This window comes from Neolamprologus multifasciatus, chromosome 16 (assembly GCF_963576455.1).
Source record: "Neolamprologus multifasciatus chromosome 16, fNeoMul1.2, whole genome shotgun sequence".
NCBI lineage: Eukaryota > Metazoa > Chordata > Actinopteri > Cichliformes > Cichlidae > Neolamprologus > Neolamprologus multifasciatus.
The window spans coordinates 19,571,354-19,584,485 of record NC_140454.1 but is presented as its reverse complement, the minus strand read 5'-3'; the positions used below and the strand labels follow the sequence as shown (position 1 = coordinate 19,584,485).

At 41.3% G+C, this 13,132-nt stretch overlaps 2 protein-coding genes across 6 annotated transcripts in view; both read left to right on the top strand.

Annotated features, from left to right (window-relative positions):
* Window positions 1–11,866, top strand: part of ubr3 (ubiquitin protein ligase E3 component n-recognin 3) — a 41,612-nt gene extending 29,746 nt beyond the window's left edge. For all 3 annotated transcript variants that reach the window (XM_085134799.1, XM_085134798.1, XM_085134800.1), the window contains 9 exons: window positions 1,016–1,121; window positions 2,766–2,866; window positions 5,599–5,723; window positions 7,781–7,888; window positions 8,107–8,232; window positions 8,317–8,496; window positions 8,787–8,996; window positions 9,140–9,279; window positions 9,460–11,866. In XM_085134799.1, the coding sequence (XP_084990925.1) occupies window positions 1,016–1,121; window positions 2,766–2,866; window positions 5,599–5,723; window positions 7,781–7,888; window positions 8,107–8,232; window positions 8,317–8,496; window positions 8,787–8,996; window positions 9,140–9,279; window positions 9,460–9,577 (1,214 nt within the window). In that variant the 3' untranslated portion in view covers window positions 9,578–11,866. The remainder of the gene's footprint in view (window positions 1–1,015; window positions 1,122–2,765; window positions 2,867–5,598; window positions 5,724–7,780; window positions 7,889–8,106; window positions 8,233–8,316; window positions 8,497–8,786; window positions 8,997–9,139; window positions 9,280–9,459) is intronic.
* Window positions 11,867–11,963: 97 nt separating this feature from the next.
* myo3b (myosin IIIB) overlaps window positions 11,964–13,132 on the top strand; it is a 71,791-nt gene continuing 70,622 nt past the window's right edge. For all 3 annotated transcript variants that reach the window (XM_085134803.1, XM_085134801.1, XM_085134802.1), the window contains exons 1-2: window positions 11,964–12,789; window positions 13,089–13,125. In XM_085134803.1, the coding sequence (XP_084990929.1) occupies window positions 12,672–12,789; window positions 13,089–13,125 (155 nt within the window). In that variant the 5' untranslated portion in view covers window positions 11,964–12,671. The remainder of the gene's footprint in view (window positions 12,790–13,088; window positions 13,126–13,132) is intronic.

The window sequence follows — 13,132 nt, the reverse complement described above, 5'->3', positions numbered from 1 at the left end:
AGTAGGGTTGATCAGATTGAATAAAGGGTTAGGAGTGAGAGACAAGAAGACTTAAAGAGTACAGCAATTAGCTGATGGAGCACCGCAGTTTTAATTACATTAGTATATGGGATTTTAATTTCTGTGATCTAGCATAAGAAACAACAATCGTCACTGGAGACATCTCTCCTCCATTTCTTTCCTCTGCCGGGTTAATTCCTGGTAAGAGGTGAGTGGTGGTGAGGGATGAGAGGAAATGGGCTCTAGTGAAGACAAATGGTTTTCAATTGAGGACTGAAAGACTCTTTGCTTTTTTTATGCTGTGCCTGTTTTTTTTACCTGTGGGGGGCAGTGTTGCTCCAAGTATAGGTGGCGCGCACAAAAGTCAAATTTGCAGTGGTGATTATTTGAAGCACTTTGCTGCATTACAGCGTGATAATTCATTGTCAGCCAGAATCCAACAAGATTCATGTTGGTCATTAGAAATGTTAAACAGAAATATGTTGCATATATGTCTGTACCTCACAGTGAGACTATATAAAACTTGGTGGTTTATTGGAACTAGCGTCATTTAATTTTGAGGTTAGATTTAAGAAAGCCTGATTAATTTGTGCCAGTACTCCACTTTGAAACATTATAACTAAATTCTAAATAGTCGGACAGTTCCCTGCTTTTTGTGTCTCTGCATACATTTTGGCACTCGAAAGGAGTCCAGACAAAGACAGTTGAGGCTCTGAGGTGTCCTGCTTATTAAAGCATGCGTATAAACATGCAAAACTGTGTGCACAGGAGGTCTGTCTTCATGTTCCATTAGTTTCACATCGAACAGGTGCAGCCCGACTGAAGAGTTTGCTCAAGGCTATCGAAATAGAGTGAATCCATCTGGCCTGGCCTGGTTTTATCTGAGCCGAGCATTAGCCTACAGTCAGCCCGAGTCAAGTGCTTTCATCGTTTGAGCTACGTTAAACGCTGCCGTGACAATAGTCACAGAGATGAACCTCAAAATAATGGTGTGTTTTGTCTTTGCCTCTTTCAGATCAGCTGTTTCACGTGTTGGCCATGCACATGCGTCTGTACAGCATCGATTCAGCCTACAACCCCTGGACGAAGTTGACTCAGATTGTACAAATTAAAGAGGCAGAGTGAGTGGCTTAAAGCCTTAAGTACCTCTGCTAATAGGAAATCTATAAATCTTTTCATATGTTGCTCATACCATCGACATAAACATGCAATCAGAGTGCCACTTTGTCCTCTCTCTAAACACCACCATTTCCTCCTGCCCCCATCCGCTTTTCTTCCACACAAAGAGGTGCTAAAAACAGAAAAGGGACCATGCCTGGTTTCCATAGATACCAATAATTGGTACATCTAGCAAATTACCGGGCAGTCCACAGAGAGCAAAACGACCGTTTCGAATTCACTGTACTGAGAAACAACGCCATCACACCAGCAGCGCGCCTCGCCTTTCAGCTCTCCACCTAGCTTTGCACTCATTCACGCATGTCTTTCTCTGCCTTGAGGACTACTTTACATTTGAACATCTTAAAAATATGAATTTTCTTGCATGCTGTAAAAAAGGAAATTCATTTAAGTGCTTGCAAACATTAAACAATACAGTACAAGTCTTTGCAACCTTTCCTCCCTGTTAGTGTTGTAAGACAGCTTTTACACCTGTTACTGTTAAGTGCTCGCAGCCATACAGCACTCTCAGTGGACCCATTTGCCGTTTAAAAATACTTTGTTAGGGTTTTGGGAGGAGCAGTGTCATTGACACCCTTAGGCAGTAAACCCGATATAGTTGGTTAAATAGGGCAGAGAGAGATGTTTCTACATAGATGCAAAACATTTCTCTCACCTTATTGTTTATGATTAAACAAGAGTATTCCAGTAAAATTTGTTCGAAGGGACGGAAGGTTGAAAGCTCTCTTTTCTAAGGCTTTCTTCAAGTGCACAAAGGAATTAACTGGCGAGTGGTTTGGTAATGGAAGGTATTATTCTTTAAGTGCAGTTCCTCTAGTGCAAAACCCTCAAGGCCTTTCAAGGGTAGAGCGGAGATGGGGACCTCGCTAGATTGTCAACAGAACAAAAGATATGTAAATGGAGATGTCATGGCACACAAATTGAATATGTAACTAAGGTTGCATTAAAGATACAAGGAACACCTTTTCAAGCCTTGTATTAATTCAGCACATTTACACAGCAGGACCTTTGTTCTCATACCTTTTAAAGTCCTTTCCACATATTCAATAAATAACATTGCTTCCCTTATCTACCTGCTTATATAGATGGCTTTTTGCAAGTCAGACATAGACATTACACAGAGATGTTCCTTATTACTTTATTAAAATATGGCAGGATGTTTACAGGCAGAGAAGGTCTAAAATTTGCATGATATTTCTGCCACAGGTTGGTCTTGAGATATATTTCACTGTCGAAGCTTAGAAACCTCTGTAAGCACAAATCAAGCTCATCTCCACTTCTAATTGTAAAACTAACAATTCTGACATCTGCTTTATCATTTAAAGTGTTTGAAAAAGAGTCCAGCTGTCCTGTATATACAGGTAGCTATACACAAATGTCAATCAACAAGAAGTGACAGGTTTTATTATTATATATGTCTGAAAGACGCATGCAGAACTGCTACAGCTAAGCCGTTTGCATAAATTTGGCATTTCTTTTTAATTTGATGAAAGGATACTTGTGCTTTGTCCAGTATGTGCTTTCCAGGGTTTCCCAGATATTTGACTTGAGGTTAAACTTAAGCTTCTTTTTTTTTTTTTTTGCAGTTCCTTTGATGAAGAGAGGCCTGAGGTACCCATGCTGTTTCGAGACGTCCCGTCGCTCCTGATTATCTTTGTGTTAACGATGCCCCAGCCTCTGCGTAAAGGTACAGTAACTCTCTCTGCATCATGGCACTACAAGGCAGCAGGGGCTTTCTCAGTGGATGCACCACAAGGGCAGCCCCATTATCAGTCGTAATCCAGGCTGAGGAGAAAATGAGAAGCATTTTGCGTGTCTTATCTCGGCTGCTGTTGCTGCTTTGGCTGTGTGTGGGGGGGATCGGGAAGACGTGACCCTGACTATGGGAGTGCTCTCACCTCCTTTGTGGTGCCCTTCATTTCTGCATCTGCCCCATCTTACTTCTAAACTGTGAAGAGCCACCTTAGAGACCTAAGTGGAAGAATCATTAGTGAGTTTTGGAACATGAACAAGGCAAATTTAACAGAAGGAATAGCTCATAAGTGGAAATGGCTGCATTTTAGTTAATTGGATGTATGTTAGATATATTTTTGTTTTAAGGATTGCCATATTAGTCTCAAGATGGTGCCGCTTAGTAGCACATGGCACACCACTGAGAACTGAAGATATATACTGATTATTACAATGTTCTGGAAGATGGAGAATAGGGCTGCCACGATTAGTTGACTAGTGACGATTACGTCGACTATCAAAATCGTCGACGACTGATTTAATAGTCGACACGTCGTTTGACGCTTTGTAAGATCACAAAAGACGCAGGAATAAGTAGTGGGATTTAAGAGTGTAATAACGGACTGAAACAGAAGATGGCAGCACTGCATGTACAAGGATGCCAGCTGCCGTTAAACTCCGAAGAAGAAGAAGGAGCACTGTCCCAGAATTCATAGCGCAGCCCAGCTCAGTTTCCAACAATGGCGGCAGCTAGTTAGTTTTAATATTACTCTTATTATTCTTTCTGGGTCACAAAATAAACGTTAAACATATTTTCAGGCGAGAATGTAGCTGTGTAAACCTCAAATATCTGCTCAGTTTATCAAGACACCACATATTTTCAAAAGCGCTCCAACGTTTTCGGAGACGTCCGTTACCCACTAGCTCAATAGCTAGCTGGGGGCAAGGCTCACGAGAGCCCGTGAGAACACCGGACTCCTGGCAAGTCGTTTTCAACTCTACCGCTGTCTTTCGCTACTCAGGTTAAATATATATAAGTCACTTAGATAACTTAAAAATGTTATTGTTTGACTTTTTTTAGTATTTTATTTGTTCCTGAGTAAATCGGTTTGGCTGAGATTAAGTTATAGTTTTTACACAGCTGAATAAATGTCAAGCAGACAGCTGATTATCAGAAGTGTGAGATGCTGGAGAATATACTCCAGTGTCCTGTTATATTTTAGATAGCAAGAAGTTTATTAAACTTCACCGAAACAATCTGCAAATTTCATTAAAATTAATAGACTATCATCTTGTCTTTATTTTTAGTTAGCACATACCTTAAACACTTAAAGCTGTAAGCTAATGATAGTTATATACAGTAGCGGTTTTAGATACGGGCGACACGGGCAGTTGCCCGGGGCGGCATCGTAGTGGGGGGCGGCATCACGGGCATCGGCAAAAAAAAAAAAAAAATGCTCATGCTGCCCCGACGTCAGCCAGCGCATATTGGGAATGGTACAGGCACCGATCGGTTTTCTATCGCCCATTTGCTGGGAGTAAGGGCGCCCTTCGTTTACGAGGTGCACCTGCTGCTTGCGACACAGGGAGGAGAGGGCGGGGCGGCGGAGGATTCTCTGGCTGGCTGGAGCAGCATCTAAAAACCAACTCGTAAAACATGAACACGTTTTCAAACATGAAAACACCAGACATTATAATGCAGACTTATAATTTGCACCGATGTTTTTTCGAAATTCTATACACGAAAAGTGAGCGCGAGAGCCCTCGGTGCACCTGCTCGCTGCTGAAGTCAAAGTAAACTTTTTTGTCATCTCCGCTACATACAGTCCAGTATATAGAGACGAGACGGCGAGGCTCCAGTTACAGCAGTGCAAGTAAACAAACAATAAATATAAGAAGAGTAAGAAAATAAATATACACTTTAGGACCAGGGGTAAAGGGATCAATAACAATTTAAAATTTACAGTTTGATGATTTAAAGTCTCACACACAAGCCGTTGAAAGGGGGGGCGGCTGCTTCCAAATAGAGCACATTTCATTTATAATGTTGTAAATCTAGAGGGAGTGTTCGCCCAGGGCGCCAAACAGGCTAGGACCGCCACTGGTTATATAAGAGCAGATGCACGCAGTTTTACATGATCTGATTAGTCGACTAATCACAAAAATAATCAGTGACTAGTCGACTATCAAAATAATCGTTTGTGGCAGCTCTAATGGAGAATATACATTTTAATTTTAGAGTGGTGAGAGATGCTCGTGAATTAACATGCACATGCATTTTCAGGTCGATTCCTTTATGGGAAATGGAAAGAGCAAGACATTTTCTGTCTCCGAGAGGTCCTCTGCATGTGATTCCTATAATGGGAAAAGCCCAGTTTTTAAAATTCTATGCATAATTGTGTGTAGTGACACTTGTTACAGTGACCAGGACAGAAGCTGTCTGCAACCCCTTTTTCTGCAGAAAACAAATTGCACTCTTTGTTGCTCTTTTCAGTTACCAAGTTAAATACCTTTCAGGCTACATTTTCCAGCTGAAACACTCTGCTAATTGCTTTGCAACACAATGCCCCGGTGAATAACAGCCGTCCTCCTCCAGCGAGCGTGTTTGACGAGAGAAGATCTTCATGAATTCAAAGTGGCACAATGCTCACAGTGTCACCTTTTGTCCTTTTTTTCCCTTTTTTGTAGAGCACTTTACCTGCGTGGTGAAGATGTTGTACAACCTACAGTTCACTCAGGCTCTGGCTGCACTGTCAACAAAGTTCAGCTCAGAGGAAAGGCAGGCCTGGAGCACATCTGGAGCACTCAAGAAGGTAAAAATGAAATCGCATTAGTGTCGTCGTACTTTTCTGTTCCCCCCTCTCCTTCACACAGAGTGGTGGCTGCAGGGGGAGACAGAACTACTTGAGTTTGTGACCTTTCTGCTAGTGATGCAGTACACTGCCCATTTCTTATTTTGTATTGATATTTATTCTATGGCATTGTGTTTATTTTTGGCCTTTTACTTGAATTTCTTTATTTGCTTTGTTTTTTTCCCCCCTTTCTCCTTTGCCTCTCGTGCAGTTCGCCGCCTCCTCTCTAGTCGGTGAATCAGCAGTCATTATGTCAGACTTTAGGCCACAAACAGATGGTCGTACTGCATAGATAATGACGAGCACTAATGACTTAACAAACCTTAAAGTGCTGCTGAAACTGTTGTCACTGTTTTGTGGTTTTCCGAGGCTTAACACATTGGGTCCAAATGACATCTCCTACTTGTTGAACGACTAGAATCCTGATTGTTTGCGAGCACCAGCTTCCTGCACTGTAAATCATTGCGTGTGAGTCGCTGTTCAGCTGTTGTAGGCCCTGCAGTTTCAATTATGTGAATTCCACAATCGACAGTATCAATCTTCATTATCTGGAAAAGCGGTGTTGCTGGAGAGTGCTGCATTAATTGGCAATCTGTCTTCAGTCTATTACCATTGTGTTAGTGAGTGGCTGGTTTGAATGTCAAAAGACGAATAGCTGAAACCCTCCTCTTTGGGGTGTTGTCATCCATAATGGAAGTATGGATTTGTATCTTCCCCCTACACAGTCACGAGCAGTGGAGCGAGGGCATTCACGGGCTTCCATTTTTAAATCTACAACGAGAACAGCATCTACGCTATTGTAATTAAATTGAATTTATTTTTTATTTTTTTTAAAAGATGCAGCATGAAGAAATATCACAGCCTTAAGGAAGGAAATCGGTAGACTTGAAATTCCTCCACTATAAATCTATGACAAAGGACAGCAGACGAGATAAGGTGGCTGTTTTATATTCCACCACCTTCAGCTTGATAAATGCTCGCAGCTTTTGCTCTGTATAACATACGAGCCAAACCGGTTGAATTTTTTATCAGAACACACATTCAGTAATGTCTCTACTGCTTATCAGATGTTATATTAAAGAATTATTCTGTGTTAGTCATTATATTCTATAGTGCAGCACATTGTATGCAGAACAGAAGGACTGTGGAGAATTTGCTAGAATTATATAGAGGAATTTTTTTTTTTTTACATTGAGAAATATGCTGGTTTAATAGTAGCCATTTCTAATTTAAAACAGTTTTTTAAATGTCCGGCACGGTGGTCTGGGAGCAAACCAGAGAGCATGGTCTGTCTCTGTGTTAGATTGGACACATGTTCAGGATGTATTATGCCCCTCGTCCCATCATAGCTGGGATAGCCTCCAATCCCAGCATAACCCTGAATTGGATAAGCAGAACAGATGGATGGAGGGGTTTTGGTTTTGGTTTTGTTTTTTCTTTTAATGTATTTGAGCTCTTCACTTTCTTAGAAATGATCACACAAGTTTCCAATACAGTCATTAAACAGTCTTTAACCTGACAGCCTCTCTGTGATGTCCAGATATGCCTCTGTGACTATAGTTCTTGTGTAAATCTAATCGAGCATTTTCAGTCATCAGAGTGAGTTTGATTCAAGCTACCAACTCTTCCTTGGTACACATGAGAAAGGACAACTTCCCAGCCTGATTTACTCACTGTGTGGAAAACAATTTAGGCCAGCTCCTGGAGACTCTTAAAGATCCAACACCTGTTTTTAGCTTTTCCTTGAATTCATCAAACATTTTCAGATGTTTTGTACTGAATGGTACAATAGATATTAACGTCTAAGCCCCTTCTTATAGGTTTAAGTTTGTGGAAACAGGACACCGGCGAACACGGAGAGAGACATAATAATATTAAAAGAGCAGGAAGATTTGTGTTAATGTTCACCAGTAGATCAAAGCTTATATCTGTTGATCCTCCAAGAAGTTTATGTGTCCGATTAAACGGAGAGTTTTGGCCTTTTTAATGTTTGTCTGCATTTTTATTTTCTTCCACAGAACACTGCAAATTCTGATAAGTCTTTTGAAGCACTGCTCAGTCATGTTATCAGCGAGCTCTCGAAGGACAAGAGTGTCTACAAGGTGAACTCTGAAGAAGCAACAATGGTGAGGCACTAAAATGACTGCTTAGTGACTGCCTTCAGGATTACACTCTGTCTCCTCTCTGCCTCTTTCGTTTTCCCTTTAACAATAAATTGCCCATTACCGTGGGAGACTGTGTTTAATATCTCTACTGATCTCTCTAGGGGAGATATACATCACTGTATTATCAGCGAGCTGTAGGCTGATTATTGATCAGGTGTTACTGCTGTTTCCCTCTCCAGCTGAGCTCCAGTGTGTGGTCCCCGCAGTCTATCGAATTCAGCCTGCAGCAGTTCTGCCTGCCCTTCCTGCGCCTCTCCTGCCTTTTGCAGCATCACCTGTATGGAGACAACCTAACCGGCTGCTTGGTATGATTCATCATAAATGTCATCCTAAATGTTAAAACTGCCTTTTCAGACTAACTGACGGCAAAGCGGTTTGGCTTCTCACAGGAGGAAGAGGAGTTTGCATCCTTGGCTGTATGTTTAGGGCTTTTACCCTCCGCCCCTCAGCCTGCCAACACCGTGCAAAGTGCCTCGTGTCTGGAGTGGCCAGTCAACACCTTTGACTTGGTGACGCAGTGGGGCGCTGAGGTCAAAGGGCTCTCTCAGATACATGCTGACGAGTCACTGGTATGTTTATGAACTTCTCATTTTTAACAGCGTGCAGTCAAGCAAAGCATGTAAAGGTTTCTTAAAATGACAATCAAAAAATACTCACATATTCTATAAGAAATACTTGGATTTTAATTTAACTTAATGTGCCATATCTGATTCCTGTATTTAAAGTTTAGTTTTAGCCTTAGTTGTACCTCTCACGTGTGTCTAGCTGATCACGTGTCTTGTGGCCTCCGCCTTTGGGTCAAAGTGTAGTAAGGAGATAAAATCAGTTCATTGCTGGGTGTCTGTCTTCTCCTCCTCAGACCTTGCTGGACCACGATCCTCAGTGGGCAGCGCCCCGCCTCCTGCAGCTGCCTGACAACTACAATATCATCTTCCAGTACTATCACAGAAAGGCCTGCTCTGCCTGCAAAAAGGTGCCAAAAGACCCCGCGCTCTGCCTTGTTTGCGGCGCTTTCGTCTGTCTCAAAGGCGTGTGCTGCAAGCAGCAGGGTATCTGTGAATGTGTTTTGGTGAGTTTTCCCATTATAGTTCCATTTTTATCATCTTCAAAGCATTCTCTGTGAGGCTCAGCATGCAGAATTGACATAGCTGCTTGTTGAAGTCGTCAGCTTTTAGCAAACCTTTTTTTCCCCCCACACTTGTCACTTTGTAGCACTCTCAACATTGTGGCGCTGCGACAGGCATCTTTCTACTGATAAATGCTTCAGTCATCATCATCATCCGTGGACATCGTTTCTGTCTGTGGGGCTCTGTTTACCTTGATGCGCACGGAGAGGAAGATCGGGATTTACGGTAAGACGCGTAACACCCAGTCACACTTTTTTGTTAATAGATAGCATAGAGTATTTAGAGCAACTCTTTAAGTACACTTATAACACTTGGTGTGATTCTAGTATGAATTTAAATGTAGTTCCCTTCTCCCCCCCCCCCCCCCCCCCCACTCCTGTTTTCCCCCCTCTGGCATGTTTCCAGTCGTGGCAAGCCTCTCTACTTATGTGAGGAGCGGTATCGAGTGTTGGAGCAACAGTGGGTTTCACACACCTTTGATCACATCAATAAGCGTTGGGGGCCTCATTATAATGGACTCTAAGATCTTCCAAAGTCCACTGAAAAACCACATCCCATGATGGAGAAGATTTTTTTAGTTTTGTTTTTTTTAGGGATTTTTTTCCTTCTGGCTTATGTGTCTGCCTTGATCAAAATATTTGGAAACTCTTGCTGTGATAAACACAAACATCCAGCGAGGGGTATTTCTGCCACAGCCTTGGTTTATGTGAAGTTTGGTGTACAGTCATGCCTAAAGATTTAACACGTGTGTGTGTTCAAGTGATTTATTGTGTGGTTTTTCTACAGGGAAAAACAGAATTTGGTGAGATTAAAGTAAAAAAGTAAAAAAACAAAAAAGAAAAAGAGAGGGGGGGAATAAAAAAAAACAAACAAAAAGCACAAATTTGCCCACAAACCGAATTGGTTTGGATCAGGCTTTTAAAGTCTCTCCAGTTTATTTGGTTTAAAAAACAAAACAAAAATAAATTGCCGATTGTCCCTGCAAAGTTTGATTACTTTACCACCATTTCTGATGTAAACGCATATCCCTATTATTTATCAAAATGTGCTCTGCTGTGCTGGCATGAGTTTCAAGCTCCTGGTAAGTATAGCAATGTTACTGCAGTGTGCACTCATTGTCTGCTGACATGTGATAGGAGGCAGGACAAGTCCACCCATCAACACACTAGAGTTTATTTTGCTAACAAGCAAAGACTCTTTCTTTTATGGGTCTAGTTGCAATCCATCCTCAGGAATTTTTTTTGGTTTTTTTTGTTTTTGCTGAAATACGTTTTAGATATTTAAATAAATGCTGCTGCTCATTGTTCAAGTAATTAATTTTAACTTTGAAGAATTTGTTTTTGTTTTTTTTCCTAAGGTTGTGTTTTGGGTTTACCGTAGATGGCTGGGAATGTTGACTCAAACTCAGTTTAATGGTTAAGGAGGTGCGCGGTCACCAAGTTACACCCACTACACTTTTCATAGCGTTGGCCTTTTCACACTGTTTAACTCAAAACTCCACCTTTAGGACACTCAGCTGTCTTAAGCCTCATCATCACCACCCCCATATAAACATATAAGTCTAAACATTGAGGGAAGGCAAAGAGATTTCACTGCACATCTGGTGTCCTGAGCGTCATGCAAGAGCAAAAATGCTACATGAGTTCTGTCAGTGTTCTCTCGAGGTATGAAACTCTGTGGGAGTTGTGTTGCTTCTGTGAGGAGGCTGCAATACTTGTCACTCGTCTGTCTGTGCCATCAGAAAAAGGCTTTCCCTTTACGCTTCTGATTGCCAGGTCATAAACTGCAGTACAGAACATTTATTATTATTATTAACAACTATCTGTTATACATCATGCATCATGTAGTTGTGGTTTATAGTTGCATTCCAACATTGCAAGACTATCAGACTTGAGTATCTGTTGTACATTGTGCATGACATCCTTTAAGCCACCATTATTTAAGTGTCTTAGCGATTATCATCTTTTTTTTTTCCTGGAAGAGAAGTTTCATCCAGCCGTGCCTGCAAGATTAAGGGGGCCTATTATGCTTATTTCCAGCTCCATGATTTTAAATGAGACTTCATTAGAGAAACTTTGCTTCTTCACAGTTCACAAGAACATAAAAAGCCCCTTATTTATTATCATTTCTTCTTTTTCTTCTTCTTTAAAATGTCTCTTCAAGCCTCTGTCAACCTAAAAGCTCACTTTCTTCTGATTGGCTGCCCTTTGCCTGGCGTCCCAAAAAACGAAACCTAGTGCTTGTAAGCTCCGCCTCCTCATCTCACGTTCAAAACTGCAGTTCGGCACAGGAGTTGGGAAAACTGTTGTGAACTGAGCAGCTTAAAGGAATTAGTTGTTATCAGCATCCATCACATCTATGACCCAGTTTATTTGTAAATGACAGAAAAAGAGAAAAGGCATAATAGGACCCCCTTTTTTTTTAATTCTTACTTTCAGTGATGAGCACACAGCCGATATCCCTGATGTTTGGTTTTGAAATGCTGGGTCACATTGTGCTGCATCGCAGAATCTCTTAAGGAACAAGTCAACACTTGAAAAACTTCCTCTTGAATTCATGCATGCTGCTTTTGTGTTTTCTCCTGTCTCTCTTATTTTTGTTGTACCCACTTCGTTAATGACCGCAACCAAATAGCCAACGATGGGTGTAAATTGTAACTGAAAGCTTTTGTGTGTTTTCCTGTATGAATGGGGAGAGAATACAGTACATTACTGTAGGTGCTGACTCAAACTTTCTGAGTTTGACCAGAAAGTGTGACTTGGGACATTTAAAGCAAAATGTAACATATGTGAATAAAATATAAACACAGTGATTTTGCTTCTTTTTCATTTTTTACGATCATCTTGAACATGACAGTAATTTCTCTGTACTGGATCTCAATCTAATATATCTCCTTTGGGATGTGGTGGAACAGGAGATTAATATTTTTATTTCATTTATCTAATCTTGGCTTACTTCAATCTCTTTTCACTATTGTGACTTGTAGAGGTAATGCAAATGTTATGACACGTACACCTCTGAGCCTGAACAGCAAATTCTAATCATTCAGACTTTACTGTATTATTCCTGCTATGAGAGGATGCTGCCATCCTTCTCTGGGGGTAGACTGGTCTGCAACAATGTTTAGCTAACATTCCCACAGGAAGATTATATTGAAAAGAAATGATATTATTTACTGTGCTGAGTGAAGAAGTGGTGACTGGTCATTGTTCAACTCATAATGAAAACTGCAGGTCTCTGGGCCATTGGTGCTCAAATCCGAGGAGGTAGAGACAGGCAGATCTGGTCAAGTTTTCAACAAAGACGAGAATAGAGGTGCTGTAAAAAAAAGTTGAATATATCTTAAAATCCAGTACTCAACCATTATCATTATAAAAAAGAAAAACTACAATACAATGCAAACAAGTAGCTGTCTGTGCTGGTTTCTCCTTGCACTGCTCCATCTAGTCTCTGGCCCAGTGCTCTGAAAAAGGTTTCACTGCCATGTGACTGAGCAGGATAATTGGTGTGAGGCCCTCTGGGTAAAGACCAATGGTCACACAAAGGCTTTGTTTGCTGCCAATTAGGCCAAAAAGAAGTAAGAAAAAAAAAGTAATCTGCACAGGCTGGGAGTTTTTATGAAGGACACAGCTGAGACTGAGACCGTGTCATCAGTGTCAGGCTGGGAGATGCTGCTGTTACAGGCCGTCCTCCGTGGGGCATCACTCGACATCTCCTTCTTTTCCCCCCACGCAGGTAAGTAAAACGCTGCTCTCCAGAGCATGAATAGGCTATTCAAGGTTACATCAGGTGATACTGGTCAGCCAGTTAACCGTTTCCGGTCTGCAGGACAACATGCTCAGGTGTCCATACTGTTAATAATTAAAGTCTTTGCTGAATAAACAGGGAAATTACTTCGCATATGTTGCTATGGACGGTAAGCTGGGTCTAAAGAGTTGATTCAGACAGTGTGCTTTAGGCCTTTATTAAACTCACGGAGATGGAGATGCAGCTGTGCAGTGATACTCTGTCTTAAACAGTTTCCTCTTTTGCAGATGACAGAGATGGAAATACTGAGGCGACAATGTCGAGGTAGGTA